The following is a 25000-nucleotide window of genomic DNA, read 5'->3' as shown; positions in this document are numbered from 1 at the left end:
GTCCTCATCTTCAAAAAACAGCAAGTGGCACTACGAACTTTTCTGTTTCTCTGTGTGTCGGTGACTGTCGGTCACTGACATATGTAGTTCATGCTCGATTGTCTCATTCTGAGAAATTCACTTACAGGAAAGAAAAATTTGTTTCCAAAAAAAAAATACGTATATTGTAGTTACTCATCCGAAATGTAACGCAAAAAAAAGAACGCAAACTAGGTACGTTACTTAAAAATTTGTAACACGTTACCGTTACAGTTACTTTGGAAAAAATGTAACGCGTTACTAGGAAACGTTACTTAAAAAGTAACGCGTTACAAGTAACGCGTTACTTGCGTTACGTTACTTCCCAACACTGATCAACAGTACGTACAAGGTCGAACTGATCGAAGAGGTAGTGTGGTAAGCGGACTACTTAAAACGGAGTCCGACACTCCGACACTCTTCAGTCAGTTTTTAGTGGCAGTGATGATCAGTGTCTGATGAGAAAAGGAGGTCAATTCATATAAAATTTAAGCAATTTTGTACAACATTCAAATTGTCAGTTTTCTGTTTATTAAACTTTGTGCTTCTCGTACGAGGTAGGGGCACTTCTGCTAGTATTCCCATATGTACCCAATGAGGGTATGTTCAAAATAAAGAGCTATTTTAAAACAGAGTCGTTAGATGTTGAAGGTATTTCTTCCCTTACACTTTTTTCCAAGGTTCACGTTACATTTTGATGCAATAATTTCTCTCTGACACATACTGACACTGTGACTAAAACACTATTGTTTACAAAAATATATATTATAAGTCTATTTTCAGACATGTTGAATTTTTCTGTAAAGTATAAACTTCAAATATGTGATTCTGATTTCAAAATGTAGTGCATAACCTTCGTCGTTTAATTCTAATGCAAATAACTTCAGTCCACAACACACAAATCACGTAAAATAAAATTTTAAACTGTCGGCCTTTGGCAAGCGCCAAGCAGAAAGATGTCTAGTGTACCCAACAACTGAATTGTGAATAACATAACTCCTAAAGTTGGTGAAAATGTTATTTACCTGGCTTTTAAAGCATTTAATACTGATGAATGTTCAGCAATTGATTTTTTAAAAAAATTCTAATTCAGTTTTTACGAATACCTCTGTCTAAGTTTTGCTATTCCATATAAGCATGTTGTCGTCGGCAAATGATTGTATATACCTATCTATTTTTTAAATTACATAAATAAATCATAACTATATATAAAAGTACATGAATTCACTGACATCTGGTTGACGTGGAAAGTTTAAATTTGGCATGATGGTAGCTTTTCGAGACTAACTCACAGAAAAATCACCAAAAGTGAATATTTTTAATTTTTAGGGCATCTAAAGGGGTGATAAATAAATTACCCATGTTAATTAAATGGGCTTTTTTTTCGACTTATAATCTCATGTATTAGGTACTTGGAATTGGAATAAAATCTTGAAATTCGGTATGCTTGTACGTTTTTACTAGCGTTATCTATGTAAATCACCAAAAATGAAAATTTCCAACTATACTGGGGTTTTATAGGCAATTGAAAAAGTTTTCCCAATGTTATTCACATGGGATATTTTCTCCACACCAAAGTTATTGGGCACTTCCTGTAGGGATACAATGATTAAATTTGGAATAACTGTAGCTTTCCGCGACTAACTCACAGGAAAACTGCCAAAAGTGAATATTTTTAAGTTTTAGGGGGTTTGAAGGGAATATAAAGAAATTCTCCATGCTACTTAAATGGACCTCTATTTGGACATATAATCCCATATTTTAGATGCTTGGAATAAGAACAGAAACTTGAAATTCGACATGCTTGCACGTTTTCGTTAGCGTTATCTAAGTGAAGTACCAAAAATAAAAAAATTCCAAATTTAGAGTGGTTTTATGGGGAATTTAAAAACTTGTCCCATGTTATTTATATGCGACACCTTCTACACCCCAAAATTATTGGGGACTTCCAATGAGGCTACAATAATTAATCCTCCAGAGCATGGTGTTGGGATCTGGCTACGTTTTATACATCTTGCTATAGCCGCAATAGTACAACTCCAAACGGCTATCACACAATTACTATGCTCTGCCGTGGTTCTAATTGTAATTTTTCCAACTAGATCTCATGTACTTGGATTTTGGTAGCGCGTAAACACTAAATGGTAACAGCGTCTAATGGAAGGTTCTTTTGATCCCCCCTCCCCCCGCAAATTTTAAAGTGGCTGAGAAGCAGAAGTAAATGTGTTGTGGTATTATTTCTAAAAATAAGGTGAGATTATCTAAACATTTCGTAAAATCAATAATTAAATTACGATAATGGAAGAAGAGAATTCTAAAATTATTATTATTATTATTATTATTATTATTATTATTATTATTATTATTATTATTATTATTATTATTATTATTATTATTATTATTATTATTTTGTGTGTGTTACGGTTTTTCATAATAGTCATATAAGAAGAAAAATGTAATTTCAAAAATTCATGCACTGTATGGTTAAATTTGGCATGATTGTAGCTTTTCGGGACTAACCCATAGAAAAATTGAAGAAAAGTGAATATTTTTAATTTTTAGGGGGTCTTGAAGGGGGAACGAAAAAATTCCCATGTCATTTAAATTTGTGTTTTCTTGGAATATAAAATCTTATCGTTTATACAGTTGAAAGAGGGGGAAAAATTGAAATTCGGTAGAATTGTAGGTTTAAAAGGTGCGAGGCCGTAGGCCGAGCAAACACAGGAAGCCAAAATCTAGTCATTTATATAAATTAAAAGTAATATTAAACCCAATCAATTTCTTATGGAACTTCTTGCTGTATATATGAAAATTTACTTTGAGAATCACCTATTTGTACAACCTTTTTCCTATCTTTATAATAACTTTTCAACCAAGATAGTGAGATATCCCGTATTACACAACTTTCAAGCTTGTTTAAGAGGATTTCATATGATATTGGTTTTGGTTAGAGCTAAGAAAACTGGAATGAGCTTTTCAATTTTATCAAAATTTTTACAAACAATTTCTGTTAAATTGTATACCGCCTTTGATGTACGTTTACCAGTTTGAAAATCATATTGATTAGAAGAAAAGAATTTATTTTGTTCAACAATTTAACAAATTATCTTTTGATGCATTTTTCTAGGAGTTTAGCACAATTGCTGTAAATTGATATAGCAATTACATTTCAGCTTTCAACAATTCATCATTGCGAACATAAAATTTACAAATCTTAAACCTAATTAAACAAGAATTTTAGGAAAGATAAAAAAGATGGATCAAAAGATTGCGATCTTGAGCAAAAATGTTAGGAATGATCAAAAAAAAAAAAAAAAAAAACGCATCAAAGATTGCGATCTTGGCCAATAATTAGCTTTTCGATCAGGGGTCACAAAATTTTGAACGACCCCTAAATCGAGTTTTCGTATTTTTTTTATACAATAAGCACATCATACTGAGTTAAGTGATAGTTTGGTTTGGGTACACTGTATGTAGTTCTGTAGATATAAATTGTACAAGAAAATTTTTGATTGAAATATATTGAATCTTTTGATCCAAAAACAAGCGTTTTGTAGAAAATGAAAGAAGCTGACTGACTGTTTGTAAGTTGACGTGGCCTCCTTTAATTTCTGACGGTATGCTTGATCCTTATAATCTACCTTGATAAGGTGTCTGAAGAAGGCAATGGTACATTGCGGAAATGTAATGCAATTATTACTAATACATAATTGGTGATTTTAGTGGAATTTTGTAATTTGTTCTTAGTTGTCAATAAATCAAAAGCTAGCATGAACACTAAAGGAGATGTCGTTTACCTCTTGCCCTGCATTGAGTTCTATTGTTGAAATAAAAGAGACGTACTCACCTCAATGTGTTTAAAAAGGCCTTTTGTAAAACTCCCTGATGCTTTGAGTATAGGAATCAAGAAGCTGCAGTCTAATAATTCAGCTAGATACTCCCAACTCCTTGACGGTGGATCTAACGCCTCCGCAAGCCTGTCAAGTATCTCTACATCAAAGAGACCTGTCAAAAATTAGACAAAATATCATGATTAGTGGAAAACTTTTTAAGATTATAGTTTATATATGATTGACACCCTGATCCTAGATTTGTTTGCACGCGTCAAACATGATTCGACAACATTAAAGAACATACTGTTACTAAAATTCATAACTTTGAATATAAATTTGACTATAGATATTTTAATCAGAGTGAATTTTGACACGAAAGTGGTTTCATCCCTAGAGATTACCAAACTTTGTTATAATATGGTAAATGGGAAAACAAGAAGGGGTATTTAAAATTCCTGAAACGAACAAGAAGTTAATCCATGGAGTTAGTTATCAAGAGTTCAGCGAAGAATACTTGTTTCAGTTTTGCTTTCTGGACTAATTACTTCAAAAGAATGCTTCTATACTTAACATCCTGAAATTATTGTGCTGGCCTTTTGTATTGGACGTAACCCACATAGTAGTCCAGTTTATAAAAGGCCATGAACCATTTTTCTTTGACCCATTTTGGCAATTAGGACCCATAAGGTCCCGATAACGCAAAAAGACCTCCCCTTATAAACTCATTGTCGTTTCTCATCATCATTACATAGGCAACAGTTCTGTCATCTTATGTTCATATATGCTAAGACACAAGAATAACAAATCAAGAAAACAAATGGAAGCACAGCTATCTGTGTAACTGTTGTCACATGATTCACAGGTTTGCAACAATATTATTGTGACCCATTACAAAAAACACAGAACATTATTTGTTACTTGGCATAAGTGCCAAAAATATTTTGCAAAGCTTTGCTCATATTAAACGATAAATACCAATGCAAATTCTCTCAGGTAGTAACTGGTTATTAACGATATGCTCGGAAAGCGATGTCTTGGCGCTGAATTAACACACAAGTAACACGCAAAAGTGGTAGTCATTTTGTGTTGTTTCAACACCTCATTTTCTACAGTGTAGGAACTAGTATGTGGTCTATCCAAATATCCATGTTTCAGAATCCTGTGGTTCTTCAGCAACAATTTTTATAGGGGTAGTTGGTGAGTACTTCAGATTATATGCCCGTAGCCAAACTTCCTCTATAAAACTGGTTGCATGCGTACCTCAGGATTCTGAAACTTGGATATTTAGGTAGCGCACATAGGATAGATAGGTAACATTCCGATACTTACTTTGTGAGACAAAGGAAAACCCCGGAAAACGAAAGCCAGGATGGCCGGCTCGGACCAATATTGGTAATAATAAAAAGAGAAAAAGACTGGTTAAAGTATTTCTGCTTTTCTGAAATACGTGATAGAAAGAATGATGCTAAGAAGGGTGATAACAGTAATTACGAATATTTCAGGATTTTCTGAAACAAGTTAACCCCCTATGTGTTACAAAGAGATGACCACTTAGTATGACAAAGGAGAGATGTTGTCATATATTAATAATTAGCTCTACGACTACCAGGCGGGTACATTGGACCCTTACGGATTCTTTCGTCCGTAATTATAATGTTACTGTGCGTTTCCAGGTATTTATATTTTCTGAATTTTTCCTGTTTACATTCTTGTTTTAAATTACTTAGGTGTTATTTTATTTTTGTAAGTCATGTGGTAGGTTTACTAATTTATAGCATCAAGTCCCAAGCGGGTCCATTGGACCCTGACCTTTATTGAGTGCAAAAATATTTGTCAAACTTCAGCTTCGGTTGAAATTTTTCCTTGTGGATAGCAGAATTAGCATTTTAATGTTCTCCTAGCTATCATGTTGAAACTAGAAATAAATACGAGGGCTGGAAAGAAATGTATAGCAACATTGTTTTATCCCCGCCCAAGGAGTTTTGTTCGTGCTGCTTTTGAGAACATATGTAGATGGTGTGTGGAGCAATGCAACGCGGGTGGTGGCGCTAATGTAGGTTCTGTAGTGATAGTAGTGGAATGTGTTGAATGTAGATTGTCAAATCACACGGCTCTAAAGGGGATGTTTTCCAAGTTAGAACAACGTACATGGATAAAAATCGAAGTGGCGCGTGGAGAAAACGCCAGGGAATGTCACTCTGGATTACGTGATACATGTGGTAATGACGTATTGCGGTATCGTACTGTGATACTTTGGGTTGGAGCGTTTCGTGCTGGACGTGATAGTATGCAACAGGAACCAGGAGGAGGTCGACATGAGGTCAGAAACGAGTCATTGCATTGATTCAATTTTTGCTGAATGTGGGCAATTGGTGGACTGGCAGGGAATTGGCTAACGAGGTAGGAACATCCCACTACAGTATTGAATGTGATGCACAATGCCATTGGTTACGAAACCTTGCATCCTGGTGGGTACTGCACATCTTACAGGCGTTCAAAAGTGACACAGATACGAGCTCGCCTGTGATTATTTGGCACATTACAGACGGAAAGGTGATGTGTTCTGGGACAGGATTATTGCACTTGACGAAATATTGGCACCCTCTTGTGAGCCAATCCAATGAATGGTGCTACCCATCATCTCCCCGACCCAAGAATGTGCGTCAGTATTAAAGTGTACCCTGGGGGTAATAAGAAGGTGATGCAGATAGCAGCATACAATGTACGTTTTGTCACATTACGGCATGCAGTCCTTCTGAACCAGACCATAAATGCAGTGTACTAGCGCAGGTTCCTGGAACAACATCTTTGTCCTGCACTGCGCAGGAAACGACCCAAATTCATAAGGGATCCTAAGGGATCCACCAATTGTTTTGAATGAAAACGCCCGTTTTCACAACGCAGTTCCTGTGACGAACCTGTTTGCACAATGGAAGTGGAAGGTTCTAGAACACACTTCCTATTCACCGGACATAACTCCATGTGACCTTCATTTGTTCCCTAAAATGAAAGAACCACTGCAAGTTTGTGAAAATTGTTAGGGATTTTTTTTTTTAATTTTATTTTTTGTTACATAGGAATACATTTCTGACGTCTTCAGTTCTATATTATGTATCTTAGTATTTGTTTCTTCATAAATAAAAAACATAGTTTATTTTTCTTAAAGAGAAAAACATTAAACGTAAGGGTATTTCATCGATGTTCTAGTTCATAAAACGTAATATGATAGAAATTTACTGTTTAAATACTTCTCTCTTCAAAAAGTGTACATTATTTGCTAGAGAAAAGCAAAATAAATAAATAAATAAATAAATAAAAAAGAAATAAATAAAAAAAAATCACCATGGATCCATTGGACCCGGTTGGTATTGAAAGATATCAAATTTTGTCTGTAGTTCCAGGGTTAGCAGATTTCAGTTTTCATCAGACGTTTAATATAGGAGAAACAGATGGGGAGTAAGGATATTTCAGCATGTTGTGAACATCTTTACTCCCAGTAAAGCTTTATGGAGTAAAAATATTTCATGACATCGGAAGTTACATATTTGTTTCAATATTGAATTAGGATAGTTCGCATGTCTACTAGATTTTGACAACTGTGAAATGAAACTCTGCATTCAAGCTGCATTACCTAGCAATCTCACAGTCTAGAAACATAAGTGTGAATACTTTCTGACATCTTTAGCACCAGTGACCATTGATGTATATCATTACACTTTGAACACACCATAGTAATTTTGCTTGGTTTTATAATGGTACTTTTTTAAAAACCAAGAACCCCTGTAAGTTACTTTGTTTCATCACCAAATTCGTACCCACTTGCATCGTAGAATCCAGATTTGAGCACGCATCACAACAGAAGGTCTTTCGTTCTGTACAGATGAGGTAGAAATAGGACGACATTCCAAATAAGAAGGTGCTGACTTGTTTTCTTGATTCACAAAAGCATTAACTGCCCTTAATATTCAAACGGATGCGGGGATCTGCATATTCTTTTTACTTTTGTGTGTTTTGTTACCGGTTACCGTCCGATGTTACTCGACAAAATGATGTTCTGGTAAATGTTGCAGGGAGCAGAAAATTTGTCACTTGGTACTTCCCTAATCCATTATAAGAATGCAGGAGGGCTTGCACATCCTTGGATACATGTGACTGGGCATTGTATTATTGAAATATACGCCCGGAGTTTTCTGAAGGTATGAGCGTTGACCTTAAGAACTACTTTGATGTAGTGATCACTGAAGAGTTATCCTCGATACGTAGCAAACGAGGTCGCATGTTGTATTCTTGTATCACTGTGTGACACAGTGGTTTCCCGCATCATCTTACCCGACGTTAGGCAATGCACGCTGACAGATTGTGTTTGCACGATAGCGTTCAACACATACGGGAACATTCCCTATGAAAGGCTGAAGCGAGAGTTGGCCTGAAATATTAAAATCTGAAACTCAGCATGGTATTCACGTGCTTATTACCCCTTGATACATTTGTGGTCCTGGGTCAATTGAAGACGATGTAAAAGCGTGTGTCGCAAGCCCAGCGTTTAGCACATGTCATTCAACATTATACACAAATTCATATTCGTTACCATGGATCAGAGTAATATCCGTATTGTCAATGACGCTGTACAACAGGTCAAGCGCATGTTTGCAACATGTCTGTCATCATATGGTGTGGATACATTGTGCAGTTTAATCACGTTCAAAACCTTTCATAAGTTTGTATCATTTGTGAAACACTAACGATATGGTTGCTCCACCGTTTGATGTTCTTGTGCTGATGTTTTCTCATAAACAGGAACAAAGATAAATGTGAAAACCCGGCCCCGGAAGTCAAGCCTAGTTGAGTAGAAACCGTGTCTTCTTATAAGCAAATTATTTCACCTAAGTACAAATCTACGGTAAACTGATCTTTATCTCCATACGACACTAACCATGGATCTATGTATGAAACAAAAAGAGAAGGTGGGAAATATTTTGTTTTCAGAACAGTAAGAAAAGAGTCATCTACCCCGTCTAAAGATCCGTATTGTTTCAAACTGTTGTTGAGGGTTTGGCAAACTTTGCAAAAAGGAATAAATCTAAAAAACTGAGAAAAAATGTTACTTTGTCAGATAACGAGCGACATTTTCTCATTCGTTAATGGAGGTTTCAATTTGTGTATTTCTTTCTTAGTTCATTTGTATTTTGTGTCATCCCGACTCGGACATTTCTACTCTTTTCTTGTCTTCTGTTAGTATTGTAACAAAGCTTGCCTTGTTCTGGTATTAGAAATCAGCATTCTTAGGACTCCTTAAGTTTTAAACAGAATTTTACACAAACACATCTCCCTTTCTCATGGGTTATCGAGAAATTGCAGGATAACTAACAGAAAAAAAAACTACAGTAACAAGAATTTTAGGATTGATTAAAAAAAATCATAAAGAAAATCGCGATCTTGCCAAATAATTGGTTTTTGGATCAGGGGCCACAAAATTTTCGAACGACCCCTAAATCGAGTTTTCGTATTTTTTACGGAATAATTACATCATACTGAGTTATGTGGTAGTTTGGATTTGGCTACACATTATGTAGTTCTCCAGATGTAATGCCTACAAAACAAATTTTGCTTGAAATATATTTGATCTTTTCATCCAAAAAGTACTCTCTAACAATAACTGCGTTCACTTCCTACACAGCCCCAAAATATATAGAAAGTAGCGGTTAGTCATACCAGTATTGGGTAGTAACTTGTTTCATGAAAACTACAAGTAGGCAAGCAAATATTAAAAAAAAGAAGAAGAAGAAGAATACGAAAAGAAATAAACTGAGAAACTAAAAATAAAGTGTGAAGGAGAGAAATAAATAGAAAATAGAAGAATTGCGGAAACAATACAAATGAAAAGAACAAGAATTTTAGGAATGATACAAAAAAAATGGATCAGAAGATTGCAATCTTAATCAATAATTAGTTTTTGCATCAGGAACCGCAAAATATTCGAACGGCTTCTAAATCGAGCTTTCGAATTTTTTTATGGAATAAGCACATCATACTAAGTTAAGTGATAGTTTGAGTTTGGCTACATTACATGTAGTTTTCCAGATATAAAGCGTACAAGAAAATTTTTGATTGAAATATATTGGTTTTTGGATCACGGGCCACAAAAATTTTGAACGGCCCATAAATACGAGTTTTCGTTCGTTTTTTATTTATTTATTTATTTTTTTTTTTTGTTGTAGTTGTTGTTGCGGAATAAGCACATCATACTGAGTTAAGTGATAGTTTCGGTTTGGCTACACTCCATGCAGTTCTTCAGATACAAGGGATACAAGAATATTATTGATTGAAATATATATCTTTTGATCCGAAAACAATAAACGCAAGTAAAAGTAAATTCGGAGAAGAAAAAGTATAAAACATATGCGAAGCTAGATGGAAGTAATGGTGATAAAAAGAGAGTATAACAGGAAAGCATAAATAAAGGAAAAGGACAAGGAAGAACGAGATAACATAAAAATTAAAAGAAAAAAGGAAAATAATACATGCATGTAGTGCCAAATCACACAAAAAAGAAAATATATTAATGCTGTATCTCGTGTAATGCACTCTACTAACTGAAAGAATTTAATCACGTGTTAATTTACTAAGAACAAAAGAGCTACGGAAGAATACGAAATAAAAGGTTGCAGTACCTGGGGGATCTTGAGAAATGTCTTTCAGTAGTGCTTCCGACATATTTTTCTTACGTTTCTTGCATAATGGTTCACCTGAAAACAGTTAAAAACATTCTCAATTACTCCATGGTACACAAAACAACAATGTACAGCAAAGCAAAATGAGATCAAAACTTTTTAATATTTTCTCTCCTTAACTTCTCAACCCACCCAAGACAAACTGGATGAGTGGAAAACCTTCTCAAGTAGTCAAATTAGGTTTCTAGTACTAAACCTAGTAGAACGTACTAGATTTCTAGTAGTGATATATATTGTGTTAATGCTATTGGGGTAATGCTACTGGCTTTGTAAATGTCAAGAAGTCAGTAATTAACAATCGTAAATATATATTTATTAACAAAAAATAACTAACAAGAAAAAAAGACGTAGCTACGGAATTTTTTAAATTCCGATGAAACATTTGTTAACCATTAAATGTTTATGCAATATTTTTGAGTCCATCATTACTACAGGCATTTTGACATATTACGAGGACACGGTGGCCCTTGAAAAAAAAAAAAAAAAAAAATGACGTCAGCCTCAAGTCAGAAAGCAAATTGACAAATAATAATAATTATTATATTTCAAAATGCATGCAATATAGCGTAGTTAAGTTTTTCTTTTATACAGGGTGTTTCGAAACAATATCTACAACGTTTGGCAGGCGAGTCCTGACAGCAAGATAAGACGAAAAGTATAGATCAATCTAGTTATTCAGGTCTTTTCGGAGTTATAGGCTGCTGAAAACATGAAAAAAAAAAAAAAAAAAAAAAAAAAAAAAAAAAACTAAATAAACTTCAAAGCTCCATAGCTTCACAACTATGGAACCTATCATAGTCGGGTCAAGACTTCACTTAGGAACTAATATGTGCACTATCCAAAAATACATGTTTTAAAATCCTGCGGTACTCCGCAACAATCTTTATAGAGGGAGTTTGGTTACGAGCATATAATTTGAAGTACTCACCAACTACTCCTGTAAAAATTGTTGAGGAAGTACCACAGGATTCTGAAACTTGGATATTTGGATAGGACACATAGTAGTTCCTAAGTGAAGTCTTGACTCGACTACGGTAGGTCCCATAGTGTTGGAGTTATGGACCATAAAATTTCCATCTTCGGCAGCTTATAACTTCGAAAGGAAGCATTTGTGCACCCAGGTTGGTCTATAATTTTTGTCTTGTCTTGGTGTCAAGAGTCACCTCCTAACCGTTGCCGGTGTTGTTTCGAAACACCCTGTATACAATAACTTATCTACAATACATAGATACCAGTAATCACTTATACTTTCACAAATATAGAAATATTCTAAACCTAGTAAAAATGTGGAAGTTCACTCACCAAGTGATTACGTCAACTGAAGCACTTGCCGAATTTACGTGGCGGGCCAGCAAATTCCCAGCATGCTTCAGTTGATAACAAATAAGAAATTAAATTCGTAATCCAAGAAAATACTGCCGCAAAATAAAATAATTACCAGACTAAGAAACATAATAATAATAATAATAATAATAATAATAATAATAATAATAATAATAATAATAATAATAATAATAATAATAATAATAATAATAATAACAATAATAATAACAATAACAATAATAATAATAATAATAGTTTATAAATAGCTAGTTTCTGAATACACTACAACTTTTACAACGTAAAGAATCAGCCCACACGCCTAACGTTGCAGTTAATTGCTTCATAATTAATAAGCGTTTTATTGTTCAGCACAGTTTAACTTTCAAAAGTAAATAAACTACGTACAAAAGTATTGTTAGAAATGTATCATTTTAACAGGAATGAAACAATAAATTTCAACTGATGAACTCATCTTTGTTTTCCATAAGAAGTCTGTAATTAAAAAAAAAAAAAAGAATTCAGAAGTCCACAAAAATTAAATCAAATTAACCTTCTCTGCTTAGCAATCTTGAAACAGTAGGACAAATACATGAACTGGAACAGTCTTCCAGTTAAAACTTTGAAAGGATTGTCACTTTCTTCCATTCTGGCTACCTGACCTGCCCACCTGAGCCTCCTAGACTTGACGACCCTAACAATGTTTGGTAAACCGTATAAATTATGTAGTTCCTCGTTATGAAGCTTCCGCCATTCCCCATTCCTGTTCCTCTTCGGTCCGAATATTCTTCTCAGGATCCTGTTCTCAAATACTTTCAGTCTATGTTCTTCCCTCAGACTAAGCGACCATGTTTCGCAACCATATAGAACAACAGGCATGATTATCATTTTATATATTTTAAGCTTCAAATTCCTCGACAGAATTCGCGACGACAAAAGATTTTGAACTGAATAACAACTTTTTCTATATCGATTTTCACTAAAGAATACACATTAGAGTCAAGAGAATAAGGATTTCTGACTTTGTTTAATATATATGCTTTAATGTACCATATTGCATAGCTGTATAACATATTGCTATATAGAGTTTTCTCACGTCAATACATGCAAGTTCTTCGCAATAAATCGCCGATCCTTTATTATTAAAAAAAAAAAAAAAAAAAAAGGAACTTTAGAAAAACAGGATTCGAACAGATTCATTCTAAAATGACCACTTGCATACAGACCCGTTACGCTAATCGCTAAATTACTCCAAGTACCAAAAAATATTTATTTAAATTGTACGAGACTTTATAATATGTTACCATCACATTATAAAGAGGTAAATTTTAATACTCAAAACAAAATTCGCACTCTGTTACTTTCTAAAGCATATTATTCAGTTGAAGAATTTGTAAATGATAACGATGTACGAATATGATGTAATGATGTAATAAATTTAACATGTGATGTTTGTTATAATTTTGTACTTCAAATGGTGTGATAAGCTGTAATTACAATTTGCATTTATATACATGACAACTGTAGAACTTGTAGGAGATACTCTCCATATTGTAAGTCAAAACAGACAAAATAAATAAATAAATCACGGAGAGTTTTTAAACTTTCTCCAGTTGTATATTACTGTCTCGATGATCATACGCCTGATCACGCAAAACTATGCCACTCTGCGGCAGAATGGATGAAAAATTGATTTTCATGTAAGCATGGAACAGAGGGACGTAAATACCTAGTTGATTTTTCGGGGTTAGTCTCTGGAAGGATGTCTAAGTTTTTGTAAAGAGAAGTGTGCCAAACCTTGGGAAAAAGTTTTGAAGAATAAAAACGACCTTATTAATAACATTTAATTATGTAAACAGAGGCTGTGGACTTGTCCTGTTTTCCACTTCAAGTTAGATTCATCAACAAAAAATCATAGAAAATAATGATGTAGCACCAAAAGAAACCATTTATTGTTTTAAAAGGGTATGGACTAAACGAACAATGCAAATAGACCCGTTACCCTAATCACTATAACACGGAGACATGATTTTAATCATTCTCCAATTGTATATTACTGTCTTGATGATCGGGCACATGATCAATATATTATGTAATTTATTATGGAAAATGTATTATCAATAAATTTCAAGGATACATGAATGAAATTGGATAATAAAAAATCAGCAAGAAAGCACGATGAATGATCAGTTCTCTCGACCACTTGACTTGCAGTGTTCCAGCGCAGAATTTCACTGAGAAAAGTAGCTGCTTTGTTGAGCACATATCTAACCAACTTGACATTATCTTTTGTTTTTCTTATTGATTATCACTGGTTTTTAGAGACTAGGTCAATTCATAGAGTTCACTGGGCTTTGCTCTTCTTCACCTTGTAACTATTCGAAGACAACTTATCAATACATTCATAAGACTCACATATCCTGGAAGACCATATCGTAACGGACATTCTGCATTCTCATACATCAAACGACACTTTATTTACTTACTGCTTCTTTATTAAATATAGGGCTGTGGTCATGTGCGGAGTTAGGGATTCTCTGTTTGGGGGGAGGCAGACCTTTTGGTCGGTCTCGGACCTGTGGAATACTTCCTAGACGAGCGTAGAGTTAATATGAATAACTCATTTTTTGTCAAAAAGTTGGGGGGAGGGGCAATGCCCCCATAGCTCCGCCCATGGCTGCAGGGACTCAGTGGTAGAGGATTCATCTCTGGTGCACGGGCTCTCTGTTTCGATCCTAGCTCGTGCCAAGTGGGGTTTATGGTGGACAAAAACCGAGTGTGGGGATTCTTTCTCGGGCTTTTCCAGTCTCCACCCACCTTCTTCAGTTCACCATTTCATTCATTCTCATCATCACCGTTTCCTTTAGGCTGCCCAGAATAATCGTGGGGCATAAAACTAAAATATTTAATTTAATTTTTTTATTAAGTAGACTCATCTCTTTCGCAATAACTTGTATCAAGTGTTCTTAGGCCCAACAGTCGACTGATTCACAAAGAACATAACAGCGATGAAATCCACTCCGTATCATTGCCAATCGACAAACAAGTATATGCTGTGTTTCGTGATAAAAGTGTAGACCGTCCGGAGGAAAGAAAATTTATGGTCACAAATTCCTATAAAAGCACAATTTTGCTAATTTGCTCCAACATAGTTGCAAAACTCTGTTTTGTTCGATATCCAAAAAAAAGAGAAGCTAAACCAGTGCAGAAGATTAGTGCCACTATCAGGGAGAGAATTGAGAAATTAGAACTCAAGAAGAAAGTATGGAAGCTACGTTATTGCATTAGTGAACTGTGAAACATCAGGAAACTTGTGAAGCTTCTGTGAAACTACAACACATGGTCCACTACCTGTGTATGCAGAAAGTAAACAGCAATAGCAGTGGATAAAGTCAACTTGCCACCTGGTGCTTATTTTGCTGGTATTGTTATCCGATCCAGAACAGTGAAGTCAAAGGAAGATACCATGTGTAACAGCAGAAATAATCCATGTGTAATTACTGTTGACACCAAGAGGTGGATCCCAACCACAGATGGACATTCTGCCATTAGCCAAAACAGAGATGGAATACATTGGGAAGCAACTAAGAAGACGCAATACTGACTCTGTTAAAGCGTAGTTCATTGACTGGAATTATCATCAGGACTTGCGAATACTACTCTCTCCCTCTGTGAAGTAAGAAGGTAGAGAAAGTGAGGAAAAAGACAGAAAGAATGAAGATAGAAGAAGATGCCAGGAATGCCTGAAATAATGAATTCTTATTCATAAGGAATTATCCTTGAATCTTAAAACAATTAGTTAATTTATAATTAACTAATTGAAGGAAAAAATGAAAAACGATCATGTGTTTAAACTATTTTAAACTCATACTGTAGAGCAAGAAAACAGCAAAATTGTAAACAAATCCAAGGTCAGCGATATTTCCGATTGATTCTGAAATCACAGGAAAAAACAGAGAAATTGCATCATATGTTGTTACCCCTTGAGAAGGTACTCCCCCATCGGAAATATAGGAAGTGTGTGGGTAGGTAAATCACATCCACACGCCGGAAAACCGAGTTCACGAGCGAAATTAGGGACCGAACCTGACAGTCAGTCTGTCTACGAATTTTGTTGAGTGCATTACCTTGAACTTTCGCTCGTATTCGCGGTAGCAGACGGGGGAGACGGTCCATCGAAACCCTCAGTCGATGTATAGCTTTGCTTTCGGCCATATAGTATTGTCAGGCTTCGGTGAACATTCGCAATCAGCGACAAGCCGTAAGCAAACGGACTTAGAAACTGGAACCGGGAATGGAGCAACCCAGAGACACCAGCCAAGGCGAGGCTGGTCTTAGCATTATTGCATTCATACAGATAACTTCAGATTGAACTTGTAAAAATTAAAGCAAGATGAATGCATTACCACTTCACCATTACTACTTGGAATTTTGAATTTTTAAATTCTTGATTTTATACAAGTTACGATTTTGTTTGCCCTATCATATCATTTCACATGTAGTAATCTCGACTTAAGTTATAGCGAGACAAGTGCTCCTGAACAGAAATTTTTAACTTGTAACTGAAAATTAATTGGACAGAAATTAACGCTGATTCGATAACTTAATTTTTTATTTCACTTTAATATAAAATCGACTAAGCAAATCAGGTTGAGAAAAGTTAACCTTTTTATTCGGCGTTATACATTTATGTAAAGGAATTGAGAAGTCTTATAATAAACTTTTAATATCCCAATTTCTTGTCCGAAATTAATTTCAAGCAAATTTAAGTCAGTAAGCATCTCCTAATCCGAATATAGCACTGAAGAGTATAATGATGTGGTGGAGAAATATCTTGATTGAATATTATAACTAAAATCCAATATAGGAAAGCAAAGACATAGCAAAGCCAGTAAGGAATGGAAGTGCAAGTATATATGTGACGTACTCCCAGTTTCGTTTTTGGACCTTAGATCTAGGCTTATGGCACTATTGAGACTGTAACATGGCTGATAACCAGTTCCCTGAATTGGTAGGCTGGTGAAAGATTCCGAACCTTTCTAGTCCTTGTAAACTCCCACCTTATATTAAAGTTGCAATCTCTCATATAGTGAATTCTTTGCACTAATTTCTCCTAAGGTCCCATATTGTAACAATGGGCGCAGGCTCTCTGACGACGCTAGGCGCCCTGACAATTCATTAACGTATTAATGGTGGAGACGCCGACGTTTAACGACGCCCAGGCGTCTCAATTACACATTAATTATGGAGTCTTGGGCCGTCCAGGCAGCCCGAGGTCACCTTAATGTATCAGCAGTCTAAAATATGCAAGTAGTGCTATCCGGTACAAGTGAATGGAAGAGCTGCATACAAACCCGGCATACATATTGTACTTCCAACCAACGTTTTTTTTTTTTTTTTTTTTTTTTACGCGCTACCCTAGCGAACTGTTTTAATTTCGTCACAAGGAAGCGTGTGAGGGTAGATTTACATCGAAGTTGCACCACCCGAGTGTGACATAATGTCACGTGATATTATTATGGGGGTCAAAGTGGAACAAAACGAGCCCCGCGGGGCTTCTAGCCTCCTTCGCTCGCTCACGCTCGCTCAGCTATGTTTTATAACGTGAGTAAATCACTTTTTATGCATATATTACTACAAGGGCAAAGTGAGTGTTATTTTTATCATATTTTAATGATAAAAGTATAATTAAAATTAAAAAAAACTTTCCTTGGGCCGGGTTTGAACTCACGGCACGGCGATTTTCCTTACTAGCCCGTGCGCTAGCATGCTCGGCCACGAGGACCGAGGATCGACCACAGTTGACGTTCATTTATATTATATGTATGCTACGTGACGAGAAACGGATAACTTCAACCATCCAGAACAGTGTATTTAGCTCCTATGGTTACAGTCGAGCGTGATTAAAATATATGCTGCTAACCATCGTAGAGAAAGATCTGCCTGTTTTAAGGACAAATGACCTCATATTGTACGGTTTTCAGTCTCAGAGGATAGCTTCGTGTATTCTGCAGAAAAAAAAGTACCGATTTCTGTTTCTCCAATCAATCAATTTGCAAACTTCTAATAATGGGATCTCTTTATTTGCACCTCCGTCCCCTTACGTCAGTAAATTATTTGTCGGGGAATTTTCTTTCAAAAATATTAAGTCGAGGAATATTTCCCACAACCACTCCAGGACCCTGATAATGAAAATAAGCTTCTCTTCTATTTTTGATGCTGGTTTATTTCTTAGTGTCTAAGAAACACAGTGTCGACCAGTTATGAACAGTGCCTGAGCACAGTTGTTGAAGACGAACTGCTACTAAAGCAATGGCCCAAGCATTGAGTTTTCTCTTGAGTGCTGCTCAAACATCAGCAAATCTTTCAGTTTTGCGTCCCATTGTTATACCTTTTAAGCTAAAGTGGACAGATGATTAGTGATAGTGAGTATTACGATAGAATCTATGGGATGAGAACATGGGAAAAAATGAAAGAATAGCGAGAAGTCACGATGCTGTCCAGCATAAACTCAGATGGCTTCACATCGACCCCTAAGTGTTCTACCATTGAACCATTATGTCCTCCGATGCCAGGAAAGAACCATCTACAGGAAGAGTAATAATACTTTTAAAAGGCATTTTCTCTTAGATATGTAATGTATGCTATTATACAAATAGTTTTATTTCCTTCAGAAAAGCTACAATGAAGAACAGGAAAACATTCCTACCTGTTACATCTTCAGTCTGCTCTGGTGTCTTACTTTTACTTTCGTCTTCCTCCTTCCCATGTTTATTAGAATGGTGGACATCTACTACAATGGGAAGAGCTTCTGTCTTGTCCAACTTAACTGACTCCTGGAAAACATTAGAGGATTCTGTCAAAACCTAGCACCATATTATTAATTACGATGCGCATCCAGAAAGTAACATTCCTACGCGTCCCATAGCTAGGAAACCATATGCTGCGCAAAGTGACTGCATGCACGTGAGAGAGTAAGGTTCTATCAAGGCGCAGGCGCCAGCGGATCTTCCCTAGTGCTCTCAGTAGCGTCGTGGCAGTGGTGAAAATATGGATTTTCCTATTCCAGCTCGCGTCTCTCCGTGATTCTAAAAATGCTGATGCTGACCTGACAGGACTCTCTTGAGGTGTAAGAACAGAGGTCGGAGCGAGGTTAGGGCTATACGGTGGATGATCCAAAATATTTTAGTCGAACTGCTGCAGGAGATCTGTTGTCTGACGAGCTGTGTGTGGGTGGACATTATCATGACTTATAGTGCTTGCTTATGACGTTAGGTTTATAGAATTGGCACAGCTGACGATGGATTTCAATCGGCGCTATGCCCTGTGTATTCAAAAACTTTATCACTGCTCGCACTTTACACCCCATGGTAGCTGGCATAGGAACGTCCATTTTCAGCCATTGCCACGACGCTATTGAGACCACTAGGGAAGTTCCACTAGCGCATGCGCCTTGCTAGGACCTTACTCTCTTACGTGCACGCAGTCGCTTCGCGCAACATACGGTTTCCTAGCTATGGGACGCGTGAGAAAGTTACTTTCTGGATGCCCCTCGCATTGTATACGTTGGTTGCGATATATCACTACAAAATTGGATAACTTGTAGAAAATTTCTAAAGTACAGGAGAAGAAAAAACACTATTGTAGCGTACAAGAGACACTTTTTGTTTCTAATTTGGTTTGGTTTCAAAGTCTTTTCAACACCAAAGTTATTAAAGACTTGAATTTACAGCTTAACGTGGAACTCCAATCACATGAACTTCAATGATAACCGAACCAGGTATCTCACGTTAAGGCGTGTATGCTAATTGTATAGGCAGAATCAACGTTTCTTTAAAAATACTAAATGTGTAATAGTTTCGCCAACTAACTAAACAGACAATGCGTGATATTACTCTTTGCTCAAGATTTTTAGATTAATCTCAAGGCTGTATGCATAAAATGCGAGACAACGTGACGTCAGTTGAGTTTAATCTCAGGTACTTGAGTAAATACTCGGAACTTAAGAATCACACTGTGATTTCTCACTTTTGATATCCATGAAGTTGAGTATAATTCCAACTAGCTGAGATTAATCTAAAAATTTCTTGAGCTACCACAGTATCTGTCTCATCTGCCTCATATATTAAAACACATTCCAAATTACACATTAACCCTCTCCGGATCCTGGCATTTTGGGCTATTGTTTAGACTTTCAGTCAAGCAGCTACTGCATAGTCACTATTTATCCTAGGATCATGGTTCATACCTCATTCTCTTCAGAATAGAGCAGGCTTTCAAATGGTATCACTTCCATGCCCATACCATATACCAGGAGAGGGAAAATTGATGTCAAAGGGAAACTTTTGATGGGAAATTTTTTTTGTCCAACTTTGGGCCCCCCTGCCACCACCCCCCTGTGTGAACGTAGAGACCTCCAAAAAATCTGATGAATAGTACTTGGTAAACTAAATGTGTGTACCAAATTTCAAGTTTCTATCTTGAATAGTAAGGGCGGGAGAAATTTTATCAAGAATTCCCACCATGCCCAAAACGACCGCAAAAAACCATGATCTCAGGGAAAAAAATTCCTGAGACATCCTTAATTACCCTAGGGTCATGTTTCGCCCATCATTCTCTTCAGAACAGAACTGCCTTTCAGACGGTATGACTCACGTGTCTCTATCATGTATGTAAAGGGGGTAATTCCCAAGAAAAGGATTTTTTGGGTCTAAAAATCCCTTTTTTCAACTTTTGCCCTCTGGACCCTCTAAATTTCAATCTTCTACGTGAAAAAATAGGCCCGCCAGAAAAAATTTCCCTACCATGCCCCCACTTTTACCCTATACAGAAGTACATTTGGATAAAAATTCACTGAGACGGCCCTAATTACCCTAGAATAATAATTCGACCGTCGTTCTCTTCAGAATGGAACTGCCTTTCAGACGGTATGACTCACGTGGTCCTATCATGTATGTAAGGCGGGAAAATGACGAAAAACGGGATTTTTGGGGTAAAAATATCCCTTTTTTAACCCTTTGCCCCTCTGGTCCCCCCCCCCTGTTTTAGCACTGACATCGGAACAAAAAATCTGTTAAATACTACTCGGTGGACTGAATGTTTGTGCAAAATTTCAATCTTCTACGTAGAAAAATAAGCCCGCCAAAAAATATTGAACATAGGCTTAGAAAATGAGAAAAGAAATTTTTGACTTATGACGTCATCACCTCCTATGTCTGGACGCAGGACGGTCTGAAACCATACGTAATGTCTTCTACAAGGCCTCTCGACTTGGAAACAAAACAAAACAAAAACAAAAAAAAAATAAATAAAACCGGATGAAAAAGCTCAAATAGAAGAGAAATAACGCAATGTACCATGAAAAACGCGTATGGGCCAAATTGTACCATGGATCCGGAAAGGGTTAAAAATAAATTTTATAATACATAGAAACATGATGAAGTAGGGAGGAAGCACTTTTTGTTCTTTAGCAATTCATAGTGGACACCATGTTAGTGTCATGAGTGATAAGGTGTGACTTTTCTGAGGAACAAGATTGCATTTGATCATTTTTTTTTTTCCTTATCTCTTATAATTTTGGAGCTACTCAAATATTTTTTTTGTTTATTTTAAAACTATGACTCCCGTTCTCTAAGCTCTTTTAGATTATTTTCGGGAAGCCATTCTTTTGGCTCCTCAAAATTGAAACAGAGTTGCGGCCGCATAGTGCTAAATGAAATGAAATGAAATTTTTAAGTTTTACGTCCCACGGTTATGCCGGTTAGGCTAAAGGAGACAGTGATGATGAGAAATGAATGAAATGGTGGAATGAAGAAAGGGAGAGGAAACGGGAGAACCCCGAGGAAACTCACTCACACGGTGTTTGTCCACCACAAAGCTCACTTGGCGCGAATTAGAATCGAACCAGACGTTCTAAAATCATTCCTACAAGACTAACGTACTGAACTAAGTTTCATAGATTGCTTCACTGAGTCACTAATTATTTCATAGCCTGTAAAATATTCAGTAAAAAGATTTTAAATTCGTAAGAAATTGATACAGAAACTTGCTTAAAATATTCTTAACAGTGATGACGCAAGTTTTAATTTCTTAGCTGGGGCAAAGAGGAGGAACAGAAAAGTTTGGGGGATATGAAATTTTTATTTACCGAAAAGGGTAATTTTATATTACTTTAACTACCTGTATCACAATACAATGTGTCTGGTGGATCAACGTCGTCACCGGGGGCGTACGATTGTTCCCTCGAACGATTGTACCTTTGGTGTTGTCAGTAATTCTTATCTTTTACATAATTCAGAGTGTGTGTCACAAACATATTAGGCCATAAAAGGCAGAAGGAAACCTTGAACTACCGTCAAACGGGGCAACGCTGATACACTCTTTACGTAAAAAGGATTGTAATTTCAAAACGATTACAGCTGGAATTGCAAAGAAAATTATTTTATGTATATACATCCTTTCTTGATCTTCACATTGATACAAAAATGGGATTCATTATGTTAACATATTACAGAAATAACTATAAGTAGTACTGTATCAGCATTGCCCCGAGGTCGGGGCAATGCTGATACAGTCAGTTGAATTGCCTTTATCTTGACTTAGGTGTCTGTCACATGGGCAATGCTGCTACAGCAGAAACGTGCTCTTTAACTGATTCTGTAGATATGTAACATGACATACTTCTGGCAGATTTTGTCTGTTTACATACAGGCCACATGGAAAATGGAAGTTGCGCAAGATAGAACTTCCATTAGGCGAATTAGATAACAAAATAGTGTAACTGAATCAAAATACTTTCATATGAGACCTTAGTGCTCCAAGGAGCATGACAACTCTAAAGAAAAAACAAAATAAAAAAAAATAAAATAAAATAAATAAATAAAATAAAAATAAAACCTGACCAAAATTATACATCCCCCCCCAAAAAAAATGAAAGTGAACACTCAAAAGCAAATACAATTATATACAACTACTCTGCTTCTGTAAATGCAGTGTACATATTAAGGAACTTTTTTTCTTTTCCTGATCCGTTGTGTACAATACCTGTACCATATCAAAAACATGCAGTTCTCACAGTAAGTGAAAGAAGCAGCATATTACTCGTGCTTGTAACAAGTACCAATGCTTAACAGAAGCATAATTGAAACAAAATAAACAGATTTGCAACAAAAGCTTTGGGCTACCTATCAAAAATAATCTATTTACTGTATAAACATCTATTTTATGTATGCACATGCATTTACTGTACATTCAGACTCTTAAATGAAACTGAAAAAGATATAGTGGTGCCCCTTCTGTCTAGCACAGGCTGATGCAACAGCAGGAGGACATGATCAGCGGAAACAGTATTCACGTCCTCTTGTTCTGGCCAGTAAAACACAGTATTATATCATATTTTTGCGAACAAATCTGACATCATAAAAAGAATCAACTACTTGAATTATTTGCCCAACAAACTGCTTCACTGATTTCTTTCTTAAATATTTAACAAATAACTACTTTCTTACTTTAATTGCAGTACGATTTCCATGTTCATCATGAAAAGTATCAATGAACACCATTGTCTACATACATTGTTTTGTTATGCGCCATTATCAGGCACAAAATGGGGCAAGTAAATAAACTAACTATGGATATATTATTATTGTTCAGCATTGCCCCATTTCGATAACATTTTGCCCCTCTTTCAATAAGGTCATTTTTAGGCAGTACAACTTGGGTGACTACTACAGTAATAGTTGCACATAGTCCTACAATAATAACTGATACATTTCCTACAATAATCTGCTGGAAAATATTTCTAAATTTCATTTGTCAAAAAGTATAGACCTCTTAAATTGACCCACGAAAAATGGTGAAAATGTTCCCTGTACAAAACTTTTTTTTTTTTTTTTTTTAGCAAGTGGGGCTAAAATACACAATGTAAGATGTGTATTAGCTTGTCCAGGGTAAAAGCAAAAACATTTTCCCTTTTTGTTCAGGTCCTCACATCAAAATAAGTCCAAAAGTTCATATGGACCTCAATCGAATGCAGTTGGTGGGTTTATAGACTATCATGGAACATCAACGCTCAGAGTATAGGGCATTTCCCACCACACTATCACGCCTCCAGAGAATTGTAGTTCTTGTGATTTTGGCACCAAAGTTTAAATTACTATATGGCTCAGGAACTGTTAGTTTTTATACTAAGCTATCTGAAAATAAATTTTTAATTGTATTTTGAGTACAATTACATATTTTTTTAAACGAAAAACTGATTTATTTCACGTAAGCTAAAATTAATTAGCTGCTCCTAATCAAAAATTCTAATAACAGCACAATCTCTCAAGTTTTACTTTCCTTCTTCAACGGAGTCTCAAAAGTATTGTTGTACCCAAGTTCTGTGTAAATAACGAAATTAGCAGAAAAACTAGATGATTGGGAGTCTTACGTCTACTGTAACTCCACAGACCTCAAATACAGTGGCAGCGCTACAGGGAGGGGGGAAGGGGCGAGAATTTACCTGAGCCACCATTGTGTCACAATGTGAAATCACGAAACATAACAGATTCTGAGAAGTTAAAAAAAATGCTTACTGGGGGAGGGGGTAAATCACTTACGTTTGCTTAACTAGGGAGAAGGTCTGCCAAAATGACTAAAAATGTGATCTCGTAATACTTGAACAGCTCTAAGGAAAGAAAGTAAATTAGTATACAGGGTGTTTCAAAACAACACCAAAAGCGTTTGGGAGGTGATTCCTGACATCAATATAAGACAAAAAAGTGCAGACCATCATGGGTGCACAAATGCTTCCTTTTGCAGTTATAGCCTGCCGAAAACATGAGAAAATGAACTTTAAAGGCCCATAGCTCCAAAAACTATGGGACCTACCACAGTCGGGTCAAGACTTCATCTAGGAACTAGTATGTGCTCTATCCAAATATCCAAGTTTCAGAATCCTGCGGTATTTCCGCAACAATTTTTATAGAGGTAGTTGATGAGTACTTCAAGTTATGTGCCCGCAGCCCAACTCCTCTATAAAAATTGTTTCGTGAGTACCTTAGGATTCTGAAACATGTATTTTTGGATAGTGCACACACTAGTTTCCTAAGCGAAGTC

General features: G+C 36.0%; 1 protein-coding gene across 1 annotated transcript in view; it reads right to left on the bottom strand.

The window, feature by feature from the left end:
• LOC145674240 (uncharacterized) overlaps window positions 1-25000 on the bottom strand; it is an 89163-nt gene that overhangs the window by 10025 nt on the left and 54138 nt on the right. The window contains exons 2-4 of the mRNA XM_081744077.1: window positions 18612-18738; window positions 10523-10597; window positions 3866-4023 (exon numbers count right to left, since the gene is read on the bottom strand). Of these exons, the coding sequence (XP_081600203.1) occupies window positions 3866-4023; window positions 10523-10597; window positions 18612-18738 (360 nt within the window). The remainder of the gene's footprint in view (window positions 1-3865; window positions 4024-10522; window positions 10598-18611; window positions 18739-25000) is intronic.

The sequence above is a fragment of the Thermobia domestica genome, chromosome 17 (assembly GCF_964235325.1).
Source record: "Thermobia domestica chromosome 17, izTheDome1.hap1.1, whole genome shotgun sequence".
In the NCBI taxonomy this organism is placed as follows: domain Eukaryota; kingdom Metazoa; phylum Arthropoda; class Insecta; order Zygentoma; family Lepismatidae; genus Thermobia; species Thermobia domestica.
This window is presented reverse-complemented; position numbering and strand designations above follow the sequence as displayed.